Source organism: Neoarius graeffei, chromosome 28, assembly GCF_027579695.1.
Source record: "Neoarius graeffei isolate fNeoGra1 chromosome 28, fNeoGra1.pri, whole genome shotgun sequence".
In the NCBI taxonomy this organism is placed as follows: Eukaryota; Metazoa; Chordata; class Actinopteri; order Siluriformes; family Ariidae; genus Neoarius; species Neoarius graeffei.
This window is the reverse complement of record NC_083596.1, coordinates 51213807-51229092: the sequence shown is the minus strand read 5'-3', so window position 1 is coordinate 51229092 and position 15286 is coordinate 51213807. Positions and strand designations below refer to the sequence as shown.

General features: G+C 44.3%; 1 protein-coding gene across 3 annotated transcripts in view; it reads left to right on the top strand.

Annotated features, from left to right (window-relative positions):
* stard8 (StAR related lipid transfer domain containing 8) overlaps positions 1 to 7308 on the top strand; it is a 29056-nt gene extending 21748 nt beyond the window's left edge. For all 3 annotated transcript variants that reach the window (XM_060913194.1, XM_060913195.1, XM_060913196.1), the window contains 10 exons: positions 123 to 1300; positions 1785 to 1958; positions 2470 to 2629; positions 3017 to 3215; positions 3318 to 3528; positions 3955 to 4066; positions 4204 to 4425; positions 4936 to 5153; positions 5250 to 5426; positions 5508 to 7308. In XM_060913194.1, the coding sequence (XP_060769177.1) occupies positions 123 to 1300; positions 1785 to 1958; positions 2470 to 2629; positions 3017 to 3215; positions 3318 to 3528; positions 3955 to 4066; positions 4204 to 4425; positions 4936 to 5153; positions 5250 to 5426; positions 5508 to 5625 (2769 nt within the window). In that variant the 3' untranslated portion in view covers positions 5626 to 7308. The remainder of the gene's footprint in view (positions 1 to 122; positions 1301 to 1784; positions 1959 to 2469; positions 2630 to 3016; positions 3216 to 3317; positions 3529 to 3954; positions 4067 to 4203; positions 4426 to 4935; positions 5154 to 5249; positions 5427 to 5507) is intronic.
* The last annotated feature ends 7978 nt before the right edge of the window (positions 7309 to 15286 follow it).

Here is a 15286-nt window from a genome sequence, read left to right as displayed (position 1 = left end):
TTGCACACACTGGTGCTTATTTCAGAATTTCAAAGGAATGGGAAGAAACTTCTTCCAAAAGTAATAACGTTCCAATTAGACAGAGCTGTGTGTGTGTGTGTGTGTGTGTGTGTGTTGGTCAGAGCGAGGATTCCGAGGAGGATGATGCGTGTGCGCTGAGCTCCCGATGGGCGTTTCAGCGTGACAGTAAAACATGGTCCCGCCTCCAGACCCACAGTGATGCCGTCACGACCCTGCGGCCATCAGCAAGCAGCGACAGCGTCCTGAGTGATGTGACCTCGTTGACCTCTGACCTCAGCCTCAGCAGCTTGAGCCTGGACGTTGCCCGGGAAACCACCTCTCCGGAGGTCACGACCTGTAGTGAGGCCACAGAATGCGACGGCGACGACTCCTCTTCTCCGCCTCGTTCTGTCCGAGAAAAAGTGAAGCGTTCTTCCAGGCTCTTTTTGCGAAGGATGGAGTCTCTGCGGCGACAGAAGGAGGCGGTTGCTCGGGGGGTTTCTACGGAAACGCATCCCCAGGAGATGGAGTTACGTCCAGAACTTGGCTTGCCAAAAAGGACTGCGAAAGAATTCGGTGCCGCAGTGGATGCGGGATGGAAGTCTTTTATGAGGCAGCGTAGCGGTGTCGACCAATCAGCAGCTGATGTCAAGCCTCAGAGGGCATGTCTTTATCTCGAGGACTACCAGTTAGCATGGGAGCGGTCCAAACTGACCAATCAGAGGAGCCTCCCGGGAATAGTAGGGCAGCTTGTTCATCTTCCTTCAGATCACAAACCTGGAACGTTCCCCAAGTCGCTGTCCATCGAGAGCCTTTGTCCAACTTCTTTCTCTCAGCGCAGCGACCAGATTGGCTGGCCAGGAGAGGACGGAGAGTTCTCATTGGATGGCACCAGCAGCTGCCTCAGCGAATCGCAGGATTTTGTTTCGCCTACACTGGGGAAACGTCAAAACTCGGTGGAGTCAATAAGCTCGGTTTACGACAATGTCCCAGATGCTTTCGAGGATTCTTCAGAAGTTCCGGAAGTTTGCGTTCAGAGCTCAAAGGAAGCGTTCGAGCATCTGGACGCCATTTTGCAACGCATCCATGGACTGCAGGACAACATCAACGAGTGGTCTAACGCGCTGGGACGACAGCTGGGCGAGAGTGAATCGATGACGGAAACTACGTTACCCAGCATGCTTCAGGATGAGGAGCGCTCGGATTACGAGAGCGCCGGAAATTCACTGAACGATGCAGACGGAGACATGAGGGAGAGGAGGGACTCGGGGGTCGGGGCGTCTCTCACTCGGCCCAGCAGGTGGGAAAATTTACCACAACAGAAACGTGACCCTCCACAAGAAGGGATTTTTTGCGCTTATTTTTTTAAGCAGATCATCTGGAAGGTCGACAGGGAAATTTGTGAAAATAAGGAAATGCAAGTAGTTTGTACTTCAGGTCGACTTTCACAATCAGATCATGATTTAACTTGTGGATGTTAATCGGTAATAACTTGTAAACATAAGCGAGGTTAATGCTGAGCCCTGAGGAATACCACCTAAACAGAAACCATTCAACAAAATGCTAATGCTGCTACCAGTGAGCAGAAGTGAAGGGACACCAATTAGCATTAGTTACATCAGTTCATCGTTAGCTTTGATTAATTAATTCACTAATCGAGTCCACGAGCCGGGTTTGTTTTTAAGTCTGAGACAAACAGCATCAGAAGAATTAACCAAGCTGCTGTAGCGTACTGTTGGTTTGGGATTGATTTTATTTATTGATAACTATTTTTCCCCCCACAGGAAGCTGCGATGGCACAGTTTTCAGAATTCTCATCGGCCGAGTGTGAGCTCAGCGTCGCAGGAGATTAACCGCCAGTCAGCGGTGCAGCTGAACCTGCTGCAGAAATACAGCCTGCTGAGACTCACAGCCATCCTGGAGAAACACTGCGACACGGGCAAACACGGCCGGAGCTGGTACACACACACACACACACACACACACACACAGAGGAAGGAACTGGTCTTTTTTTTTTTTTTTCTTGAACGAAATGTATATTTTAATTCTCCATTTGTCACGTGAAATGCGTCATGATCAAGAGCACAAGTGACTCACGCGTGTGTGTGTGTGTGTGTGTGTGTGTGTGTGTGAGAGAGAGAGAGAGAGGGATTCAATAAAATCACTTGGTGTCACTTACAAATGATCCATTTCTCAAGAAATACACACTTTAAAAGGTCAGAAGAGAAAATAGAATCGATTTCCATGGTTACTTTTAGTTCCATTCTTTTACCCTCTCCCTCTTTCTTTCTCTCTCTCTCTCTCTCTCTCTCTCTCTCTCTCTCTCTCTATTGTTCCTGTTGCTTGTCTTTTCCAAGATTAGTATTAATTTAATTTCCAAAATGTACTTGTTGAAGGTTTGTTCTCTACGCTGTGCTCTGATTGGCTGTAACAGCCTGTACATCTGTGTTCTGCGTTGTGATTGGACAGGACAGTGCCTAAGTTCATGAAACGTTCTAAAGTTCCTGATTACAAAGAAAAGCGGGTGTTTGGGGTTCCACCAATCTTCAACGTCCAGCGCACCGGTCAGCCCCTCCCCCAGAGCATCCAGCAGGCCATGAGGTACCTCCGGAGCCAGTGTCTTGAGAAGGTGTGTATATATGTGCGCGCGCACGCACACACACACACACACACACACACACACACACACACACACACACACACACACACACTTCCATAGCTGTATGAAATTTCCAGAATCTCAGTGGAACATGAAGAACCACCACTGACCTTTGTAATCACATCTACAGTTTCTGAACCACACCCAGTATGATGTCATCAGATATAGAAATGTAAAGTTGCAGAAACTAGTCTAGAAAGCCAGTGGCGATTCCAGACCCACACGAAGAATTCTAATGCTGCAGAACATTCGAGAACCCCAGTGAGAAGTCCTCATTGATGTGCCTCCTAGTGTACAGAAGAAAACATGGAAGACAAAGGTTAAAAATTTGATCTAAATTTTTCCGTCTGTCTGCAGGTGGGAATATTCCGGAAGTCTGGAGTGAAATCCCGCATTCAGGCCCTCAGGCAACTGAACGAGAATTCCCCAGATCATGTGACCTATCAGGGCCAATCAGCTTATGACGTTGCTGACCTGCTGAAGCAGTACTTCAGAGATCTGCCAGAACCCATCCTCACCTCCAAACTCACACACACCTTCCTGCACATTTATCAGTGTGAGTGTTCTGTGTGTACACACACACACACACACACATTCTGTAACAAAATAAAAACTGGTGTATCCAGGCCTAAGTGTGTGTGTGTGTGTGCACGTGCAGTTGTTCCTCAGCAGCAGAGGCTCCAGGCGGTGCAGTGTGCCGTGTTCCTCCTGCCTGATGAGAACCGGGAGGTTCTCCAGACGCTGCTCTACTTCCTCAGTGACATCAGCACGGCGGAGGAGAACCAGATGACGGCACACACACTGGCTGTGTGTCTCGCTCCATCCATCCTGCACCTTAACACCTCCAAACGAGACACAGCTTCACACGGGTGTGTGTGTGTGTGTGTGTGTGTGTGAGAGAGAGAGAGAGAGAGAGAGAGGGATCATCATTTCACTTGAAGGAATTGAATAAAATGAATGCAGCTAATAGAAGGAGGGAGTGGAACGCAACGCCACAGACAGCAAGCGACTCGACCTCAGCAGTTTTCATCAGCTCTGACTGACACATGAGGCTTTTTATCTGTTTACACACACACACACGTGCGTACACACATACGTGCGTGCAGAGTGAGCTGCACTTGGAAAATAAATAATTGCTCTCAATAAATCATTAATGATGTTGGTGTGTGTGTGTGCGCGCAGCATTTAGTCACTCTGTGGCCTCTCAACTAACACAAGAATTCAAACGGACTTGGTGTGAATAATTAATTCTTACAGCAGTGATGTTCGTTTGTTTGTTTGTTCTCTGCTACCAGGCTGATTAGTAAAAGGGGCAGAGCCAAACCAGACCACAAGGACCTGAGTGAGAACACTGCAGCCACTGAGTGCCTGAGTCACATGATCACAGAGTGTAAAAAGCTGTTTCAGGTGTGTACACACACACACACACACGAAGAGAGTAAGGACCCACTCACAAAATGATCTTCCTTTTAAATTTCTTATTTGGAGAGGATTCTGGAGTGTTCTCTAACTCTCCAGTGTGTGTGTGTGTGTGTGTGTGTCAGATTCCTCAGGAGCTGATGATGCAGGCGTGCAGCTCATACGTGTTGGCAGATGCTCAGCCGCTGCCTCTGCACGCGCTCGGCGTGAACAGACAAGGCGAGAGAGTGGACTATCGCATCTACCTGGAGGATAACGTGCAGTGTTTACTGAGAGACACAGCAGAGAAGGGCAAGGGGTGGCACAGCGCAGCGGGACCGCCACACACTGAACTCGCCTACAAGAAGGTACACACGCGCACACACACACACACACGCGCACACAGTCCTGATTTTGTCCAGTCATGATGTTCTGTGAACCTGCTTACATGATATAATGTCCCAAATACTGGGTCAGATTAGTGCACCAAGTGTAACCTGGAAACTAGGACACTTCAAACTCTGGGTGGGGAGAAATGTGGAAACTAGGGCACAGTGAAGTGAAGAAAGCGCTGAAAGCTCAGCAAACTTAAGAGCATGGACATGAGAGAACAAGGAAGTAGGCAAACCACACAGTGTGAAGAGCAACAGTTGGTCTGATGGTCTCTCAGTGAGGGAGAGAATCGTTCAGGGAGTCAGTCAGGCAGATGCTCACGGATTCGTTCAGAGTCAGGAGGCGGAGGGGTTGCTCGGGGGAGGCGGAGGGGTCGCTCGGAGGAGGCGGTCAGTTTGGATCCCAGTGTGACTTTCCTGCTAAACTTCCTTTTGTGTTTATTGACTGTATTGCTCTTCCTCTGTATCGTGATTGGTCAACTGCAGGTTGGTGATGGGCACCCGATTCGCCTGTGGCGCGTTTCTGTGGAGATCGAGGCCCCACCCACTGTGGTTTTGCACCGTGTGCTGAGGGAGCGCCACCTGTGGGACGAGGATCTGCTGCACAGCCGCGTAATGGAGAATCTGGAGAATAACACGGAGGTGTTTCATTACATCACCGACAGCATGGCGCCTCACCCACGACGAGACTTCGTAGTGCTCCGGTACACACACACACACACACACACACACACTCACTCACTCACTCACTCACTCACTATGTTTTATGATCATGTGTTTATCGTGTGTGTGTGTGTCAGACGTTGGTGCACAGATCTCCCTCGGGGGGGGTGTATCCTCATCTCCTCCTCTGTCGATCACGGCAACGTGCAGCTGGAGGCGGGGCTAAGAGCAGTGCTGCTGACTTCACGTATTATGATTGAGCCATGCGGAAAGGGGCGAAGCCGACTAACACATTACTGCAGAGCAGATCTACGGTACACACACACACACACACACACACAACTATACAAGCATAGTCACACACAACTAACACTTGCTCTGTGTGTGTCCTACAGGGGGCGCTCTCCTGACTGGTATAATAAAGTGTTTGGTCACCTGTGTGCCACGGAGGTTGCTAGGATACGTGGCTCGTTCCCTGTTCTGACAGCGAGTGGACCCGAGACCAAACTCTGAGTCTGAGGGAGTGAGAGAACAAAACCAGGACAAGGCCGCGGTTCACAGTGGAAGGACTTCATCTGATCCGACACCAGATCAGAACAAATCTGATCGCCAAAGCTTGACCCAAACCACACGACTCGGATTAGACGCTGTACACCGGATCAGACAAGTAATCATGATGCCAAAAATGATTAGAAAATATCAAACCGGACTGGTTTTAGATTAGACCTAATCCAATTAGGTCCTATTAAACCAGATTAGACACAACCAGTAGTTTTTAAATGAATACATCATAAACAGTCCAGATGTGCACTCACATACACTACAGTATCATGCAAGCAGATCAGATTTAGATTGGATCAAACCAAAATTTGACCTGATTCAATCAAATCAGGTTGAGGGAGCTTGAAACAGACAAGATTGGACATGATCAAAACAAAGTAGAGAACCTGACCTGCTCAAATTGGACTAGATCTGATTTGTTTCAAAAACACTGGTCCAGATCAGAGATCAAATGAGATCAGACCGAACCACATCGGCACAGAGCAGACCGACACATTGGACGAGAATAATAAAAGATCAGATCAAAGGAGAATTGATGAGATCAAACAAGATCAGACCTAATTGGCTCAGGAAACATTAAACCAGAGATGATCTTAGATGATGCCAAACTGTAAATGAATTAGATTAGAAAAAAATTTAGAAAACACCATGTTCAAATCCACATGTTTTTCGAGAGCAGAACATATCAAAGATTAGACCAGATCAGACCTGATCAATCAAACTCATCAGATATGAGATGAAGACCGAATCAAACAATACTAAACCAGATCGGGGGGAAAAACAGTTTGGAAGAATGCGACACACAACACTAGATCAGATGTGATCAGATCAAAATGGATTAGAAATATTTGGATCGTTTAACACTGAACCAAATTAGACAAGGTCCAATCAAATCAGAGTCGACCTGATCAGACCTAATTAGATCAAAGATCAGAGCATCCTAACCAAAGAACGGACCAGATCTGGACACATCAGATCAGACCGGGTTACATAACACTAGATCAGATCGGACAAGATCAGTGCAAATTCCTCCACGTTAGTTTAGTTTGTGTCTCTGAACTGTCGAGTCTGAAACTCTGAGGAGGAACGTTCACTCGGCTCACAGGCCCAAACTGGAGCAGCCAATCACAAGTCAGACATGTAAATATGTAAATGAGCAGATGATTTGAATATCAAAGCTATCAGAAATCGCACCAGGGGCGGAAGCTGGCCCAGATCCATCACTGCCGCGTGTGTGTGTGTGTGTGTTCGCACTGATTTATCAGCAGTATTTCTCTCAGGTGTTGTGTAATGAGATGTTTTGTATTTATGGCTGTAACATAATGCTTTAATTAATTCATTCATTCACTTCAGTTATCTCGTGTGTGTGTGTGTGTGTGTGCTCGCGCACCATTATATGCTATGTGTGCCTTGAATTGAGCTGAGATCTCGGTATAATTTATTTCTGTTATTTGTATGTTTTGATTTCTTTATTTTCATTTTTAAAAAAAAGAAATTAACATTCAGAGGAGTAAAAAATTACAAGGTGTCTGAATTTTTCTCGTTGCTCACGAGATTGACTGACTTTTTTTTTTACTTTTTCTGACTCGGCATTGTGTTTGCTGAGAAGATTAATAAATACTTTTTCAGAGCAAATTCATTGTGTGTGTGTGTGTGTGTTTTAAATGATTGTTTTTAATTTACAATCCCGATTCCAAAAAAGTTGGGACAAAGTACAAATTGTAAATAAAAACGGAATGCAATGATGTGGAAGTTTCAAAAATCCATATTTTATTCAGAATAGAACAGAGATGACATATCAAATGTTTAAACTGAGAAAATGTATCATTTAAAGAGAAAAATTAGGTGATTTTAAATTTCATGACAACACATCTCAAAAAAGTTGGGACAAGGCCATGTTTCCCACTGTGAGACATCCCCTTTTCTCTTTACAACAGTCTGTAAACGTCTGGGGACTGAGGAGACAAGTTGCTCAAGTTTAGGGAGAGGAATGTTAACCCATTCTTGTCTAATGTAGGATTCTAGTTGCTCAACTGTCTTAGGTCTTTTTTGTCGTATCTTCCGTTTTATGATGCGCCAAATGTTTTCTATGGGTGAAAGATCTGGACTGCAGGCTGGCCAGTTCAGTACCCGGACCCTTCTTCTACGCAGCCATGATGCTGTAATTGATGCAGTATGTGGTTTGGCATTGTCATGTTGGAAAATGCAAGGTCTTCCCTGAAAGAGACGTCGTCTGGATGGGAGCATATGTTGCTCTAGAACCTGGATATACCTTTCAGCATTGATGGTGTCTTTCCAGATGTGTAAGCTGCCCATGCCACACGCACTAATGCAACCTCATACCATCAGACATGCAGGCTTCTGAACCGAGCGCTGATAACAACTTGGGTCGTCCTTCTCCTCTTTAGTCCGAATGACACGGCGTCCCTGATTTCCATAAAGAACTTCAAATTTTGATTCGTCTGACCACAGAACAGTTTTCCACTTTGCCACAGTCCATTTTAAATGAGCCTTGGCCCAGAGAAGACGTCTGCGCTTCTGGATCATGTTTAGATACGGCTTCTTCTTTGAACTATAGAGTTTTAGCTGGCAACGGCGGATGGCACGGTGAATTGTGTTCACAGATAATGTTCTCTGGAAATATTCCTGAGCCCATTTTGTGATTTCCAATACAGAAGCATGCCTGTATGTGATGCAGTGCCGTCTAAGGGCCCGAAGATCACGGGCACCCAGTATGGTTTTCCGGCCTTGACCCTTACGCACAGAGATTCTTCCAGATTCTCTGAATCTTTTGATGATATTATGCACTGTAGATGATGATATGTTCAAACTCTGCAATTTTACACTGTCGAACTCCTTTCTGATATTGCTCCACTATTTGTCGGCGCAGAATTAGGGGGATTGGTGATCCTCTTCCCATCTTTACTTCTGAGAGCCGCTGCCACTCCAAGATGCTCTTTTTATACCCAGTCATGTTAATGACCTATTGCCAATTGACCTAATGAGTTGCAATTTGGTCCTCCAGCTGTTCCTTTTTTGTACCTTTAACTTTTCCAGCCTCTTATTGCCCCTGTCCCAACTTTTTTGAGATGTGTTGCTGTCATGAAATTTCAAATGAGCCAATATTTGGCATGAAATTTCAAAATGTCTCACTTTCGACATTTGATATGTTGTCTATGTTCTATTGTGAATACAATATCAGTTTTTGAGATTTGTAAATTAGTGCATTCCATTTTTATTTACAATTTGTACTTTGTCCCCACTTTTTTGGAATCGGGGTTGTATTTTTCCTGTATGATTTACGCCACTGCATGTTTATAAGATGTTAATCCTGGTTGGAGATACAAAATGATAAACAAGAATTAAGGGGAAAAAAAACATTGATCTTGCATTAAAGAAACAACACACACACACAGTACATACAGGGTTTTGTTTTTTAATTTTGCATGCTTTTTATTTTTAAACATTTCCAAATAAGTTTCATTCACATTATTTTCTGCATTAATGAACAGGAACACAATAAAATAATGAATAAATGTAAATTATATTAAAGAAAGCTGAAGTGTTTAACTGACAGTTTATTCAATCAGTGACACAAAAAATATACATAAATTAGCATAAATTAATTTGCACCATGTTCATAATGAGAATGTTGATGAGTTCTTGAACTCTGGTCTGTAAATATTAAAACTCGCTTTTCAGCCTCGGTTCTGAATTCAAATTTAGTTCCGAATATTAATTAAGGTTATTTTCATGTTCATTCATTAACTAAATAATTAACAGTTTTATTAATGTTCCTGATAATGTTGAGGTGGATAATGTTAGTTGTCTGAACTTTGCTGTAACGTGCTGTTCACTGCTCCATTCTCCTTATTTTATTTTGGAAATTGGTCCTTTATGGCGTTCCTCAGGTTTTTATCCTGAAAGCATGAAGCACGTTCCACGTTCAGAAACAGGATCTTGATCATCTTGAACAGTTCCTGATGGTGGTGTAGTGGTTAGCACGGTTGCCTCACAGCAAGAAGGTCCGGGTTCGAGCCCCGTGGCCGGCGAGGGCCTTTCTGTGCGGAGTTTGCATGTTCTCCCCGTGTCCGCGTGGGTTTCCTCCGGGTGCTCCGGTTTCCCCCAAAGACATGCAGGTTAGGTTAACGTGGGGCGGCCTTGGGGCGAGGTACCGAACCCCTGACTGCTCCCCGGGCGCTCTGGTGTGGCTGCCCACTGCTCTGAGTGTGTGTGTGTGTGTGTGTGTTCACTGCTTCAGATGGGTTAAAGGCAGAGGATGAATTTCACTGTGCTTGAAGTGTGCATGTGACAAATAAAGGTTTCTTCTTCTTTCTCAGCTCGTCTGTCTGCGGTGTTTCTCATCTCTTCGTCTGGTCATGATTTATCTTTGTGCTCTGGAGAGAAATCTATATCCAGCTCATGTTTTCAGCGACTGATCAGAAAAGGGTTCATGCAGACCACAGCGTTTAAGAAGACTTTGGTGTCCTTAGTTGGCTTTGATCGGTTGTGACGCTGGTTTAAAGTTTATATCTCTGGAAGAATCCACAGACGTCAGAGGACTGAACCATGTGGAACCTCATTATAGTTTTATTAACTTAAAGGGACACAATTTTTTAAATAATAAGTAACCGTTTTCATAAATTGATATAAATATTTAAAACTTTATCTGAGAGATAGTTCATGGTAAGAAAGTTGGAGTGATTTGGATTGAATCATCAACGCAGTGTCTCTGCCTAACGGAAATGTCAGTGAGATCATGGACGGTTATTTTCACATCAGCCTCAAAAGGATGAACTGAATTTGACCTTTTTAGAGCTTTGGTTTCTAACATGGGTGAAATAACCTTCTCACTCAGCTCTCGTTCCACTCAAACTGCTCGGAGTCGGGTTCTGAAACAACAACTTTCTGAATATTTGCACATGAACAAAGTGAAAATCAGATCTTCATTTTGTTTTTCTGTTTCACCTTCCATAATTCTCAATATAACATCTGTTTATTCAGCAATTTCCACTTAACACACACACACTTACTGTAATTTTAAGCTGAATCTATACCCAAATACACACACCATCATCTGGCACCAGGAACAGAAGCACTGGTAGAACCAAGTTCCTGTGTCCTGGTTTCACAGAGGAACCATATAAAAAAAGTTGAAAGGAGTAAATGATAAAGAGCTTGAACTTGCAAACAATGAAACCAAGAACTAAATCTGAAGATATAACTAGGAGACTAGAAATCATGGAACTGTGAAAGAAGGATGAGAACCTTCAGGAAGTGGAAGGGAATGGACTTTTGTGGTGTCTCCTGACTGGGATGAGTGCTGTGTGTAATTCTGAGCCAAACTCAGGCCCTGTCCACACGGCAACGGATTCAGGTGAATCTGATAAAATTGTTTATCGTTTCGGCCTGGCGTCCACACGGCACCGGCGTTTTGGGTGCCCCAAAATGAAATCTTTTGAGAACGGGTTCCAGAGTGGAAAAATCTGGCAATGGCGCCGTTGCGAAGTCGTCTGGATGAGTAGAACGGATTTGTTTACGATGACATCACAACCACATGACTGTCAGTGCTTCACGCCAGGTAGAAGTGTAACGAACTCGATGCGAGTTGTCAACAAATCCTATAACTTGGTTCATGAAACGCGCTTACAAATTATTTTCACTGTGAATATTTATTGTGTAGTGGTGCAAAGTGAGAGAGAGAGAGAATAGCTCTTAGGGCAGAGTCTTTAGTCCAAACACTGCGGAAGTACTGAGTATAACCAAACCACGCACCGCCCGTGCGCTTTCCAAAAACAAAAACAATCCCGCCAGCAAAAATAGGGAAAAAAAAAGGAGCGCTCTCACCTCTTCAGATGTTAGTTTAAGTCCGACAATACATTCCTCAAAAAGGGCGTAGAAGAACAAAGTAATCCATCAACGTGTAGCATTCAATTTATTCCGGACCATTAAAGAATTCTGGAGGATATCAGAATGTTGGCGTACCGGCTTCCATCTACCCCCATTCATTCCTCTTTCCGCGTCTTTCGTTTTACGCTACTGATTAATAATCAAAACTCTGTGGCTGATGCTACAGAAGAAGGGGTTTATGCACATGCGTCCTACTTCTTCTATTGTTCTGGTGTCTCCGATGGGACCGTCTTACAGCGCACGTAGAGGTGTGGCATGTGTATTGCATCGTTTTCAGCAAGCGTTGCATTGCCATATGAGCCTGATATTTTACTGATCCGTTGCCCATGTGGACGCGATATTTAAAAAAAAAATCTCGTTGCAGTTATCGTGTGGATGTAGCCTCAGAGTAAGCCAAGGTCACAGAGCTCCTTTATTCGAGTTTCTCTCATGGTGCTTGGTGGTGGTGTTGTTTTGACATCTTTCCTTGATTCCCAGTAGAACTCTCTGGTACTATTTCCATTTGTATCCTTTTCCCCTTCCATACATGTTCCATAAACATCTCCTTACAGAAATCTTCACCACTTCATCATTGATTTATTAACACTCTCAGGTCGCCGACCCCTCACAGGGGACTTTTAGGACTGTTAGTAAACACACATCTAAAGGTCCGTGAGTTTTTGTGCTAGAAACATTGAATCTTCTAGTTTTCAAACATATATCTTTAAAACAAACTTTATCTTTAGCACTTTGTAAAGAGAATAAAAACAACTCTTGCGAATTTCAGTACTTCAGCCAGCAGCAGCCTCTTGACGACACACCCTTCAGCTATTCACATGTTAAGCGCATGGAACATCAGTGTTGTCATTCGCTCATTGTGTAGCAAGGGGAGGTGAGAACACGCCCCATTTCACTGGTATAAACAAGTGCACATGTTCACTTGTTTCCATACCAACTGAGAAACTTTGAGGAATGGCCAATGCAAGGAAGATGTCTCACTAGCGGTTGTTGTCATGCTTTTTCAGTTAGCATATACGGAGAACTACATTACATTACATTTAGCAGACGCTTTTATCCAAAGCGACTTGCAACTGAGAAAAACAATCAAGCTGCAGTAAAACATAGGAAATCATAGAGTAAGAAGAAGAGAGTGCATGCTAGATGGTTAGTGGGTTGTTAGGATAGGAGGTGCTCTTTGAAGAGAAAGAACTAGTTGATCGAAACGTGCTGTGTTATTTTCGTCAAGTTTTGAAAACATTTTTCTGTTGCCAAACTATGCTTCACCGATTTACTGATTACTGATTTACAGTAGGGCGGCATGGTGGTGTAGTGGTTAGCGCTGTCGCCTCACAGCAAGAAGGTCCTGGGTTCGAGCCCCGGGGCCGGCGAGGGCCTTTCTGTGTGGAGTTTGCATGTTCTCCCCGTGTCCCCGTGGGTTTCCTCCGGGTGCTCCGGTTTCCCCCACAGTCCAAAGACATGCAGGTTAGGTTAACTGGTGACTCTAAATTGAGCGTAGGTGTGAATGTGAGTGTGAATGGTTGTCTGTGTCTATGTGTCAGCCCTGTGATGACCTGGCGACTTGTCCAGGGTGAACCCCGCCTTTCGCCTGTAGTCAGCTGGGATAGGATCCAGCTCGCCTGCGACCCTGTAGAACAGGATAAAGCGGCTACAGATAATGAGATGAGATGAGATGATTTACAGTAATTAGTTACCTAAGTCAGCATGCCCTGCATAGTCATAGTTTATCTTCATTGCTAACTTTAGATTTATTATAGTCTGTGCATAAGATTGTGAAATGTAGCTTTGGCATTTAGGGCTTCTTTTCTTTGCAGTAACTTTCCAAGCAGAGAGGTGTGGGGGCAGAGAGGTACAGGGGCCAGGGCCAGGGAGGTACAGGGGCCAGGGCCAGGGTCTTTGTCTTTGACAAATGGACTATTGACAGTGATGGGGGGAGGGGTGGATTACAGGTGAATTACACCCACCTCATCAATATTCATTTGAAAGGGCAACTGACTTTGGAGAAAACAAAGGTAGTCTTAAGTTTCTACAATTAGTATTGAAACTACAGAACATTTCTGAATGTCGTTCTTACTTTTATGTAGCCAACACCTATGTTTACAAGGTTCAGACTTCAAAGTCTTGTGCAGATATATTTATCGTGTGGGTTTTTTTACAAGATTTGAAGCCTCTGAAAATAGTTTTTTATAAGGTTGTGTTTGCACTTAAATAAAAAATTTCATTACATTTCAGTTTACTCTCATATTATTATTGCTGAGGGCGTCCAGAATATAACCATGTGTCACTTTTGCATGGATGTTTTTAGTTCGATGAAATACTTAAAAATGTCAAGGTTTATCAGACTGCCACAGAGTGTCTGACAGGCCCAGGACCTCGGAGTGTTAAACCGTTCCTGTGGAGCATCTGCTGTACACATCCCTGTGAACGAGCTGTTTCAGGTCATCTTGACTCCCAGAAGCTTTGCTTTTGACTGAGATGGAAGTCGAATCCTGAAAGCTCTGAAGTGAGTTGAGAAGTGAGACTGGATCATGAACACTTGGCGATGTTTTTTGGCTCAGGCTTCACAGCTGCTACTTTTCCAATAAATAAATGAGAATTTCTGAGGGAAGATCAGAACACATGCCCAAACTCTGGAGAACCTCCTGCTTTTCTGTTTCTAAAGGTTATTTTCTGACATTCTGATCTCTGTATCATGCTCGAGCCCGAGGGAGCAGGGTTCACGTTCCACATTTCCTTTTAGCCCCAGCTGTGAATTTCTTTCTCGGTATGAGAGAGCGAGAGCGTGATGCTGGAATGTGAGCAGCTGATGGAGTGATTTATTCTGCCGTGATGGAGATTACGGTGAAGATGTTGGAGTGTCGATCGAGGTTCTGAGTTGGTGAAGTGTGTGAAGGTGCACAGGCTGAGCTGTGATTGGTCGATTCCACAGCCACAGATGGAGAGAAGACGACAACAGAGGAGATCAAAGACAGGAAGAAGATTGAAAGGGAAAAAGATGAGAAAAGAAAAATGGAGACAGGAAGGAAGAAGACTCACTCTCATAATCCAATCATCATGTGACTTTAATCATGTGACTCACTAAAAAATGAAAACACTTAGAACTGATTCTGTTTAAACACTAATCATGCTGGCACCAGTCCACCAATCAGCTCACAGGAGGGGTTTACATATGAACCAATCAGAACCAGGAGGCGGAGTTAAAGACTGAACACAACATACTTTTTTATACACACACACACACCACACACACTTTCTCCTGTCGCTAGCTATCAGTGTGGCCTCTGCGTGTGTGTGTGTGTGTGTGTGTGTGTGTGTGTGTGATTGGTGGAGTGACAGTCAGCTGAATAGAATACGTGATGTAGAAATGAAACATTTCTTTTTTACAACATACACTCTGATACCCACACACACATTCTAACATGTTTATTCTGACACACACACACACACACACACACACACTCTCTCTCTCTCTCTCTCTCTGAGATACACTAATGTACACACACTCCAACACATTCTTTTCTGAGACAGACACACTGACACAAAAACACAGAACAATACGCTAACACACACATCCAGGTTCTTATGCTAAGGCGCATGCACGCACACACACACACACACACACACACACACACACACACACACAGAGTGAGTAAAGTGTGTTCTGTTCCATCTCACTGTGACTTTAATAAGACTGTAGACCTGCACT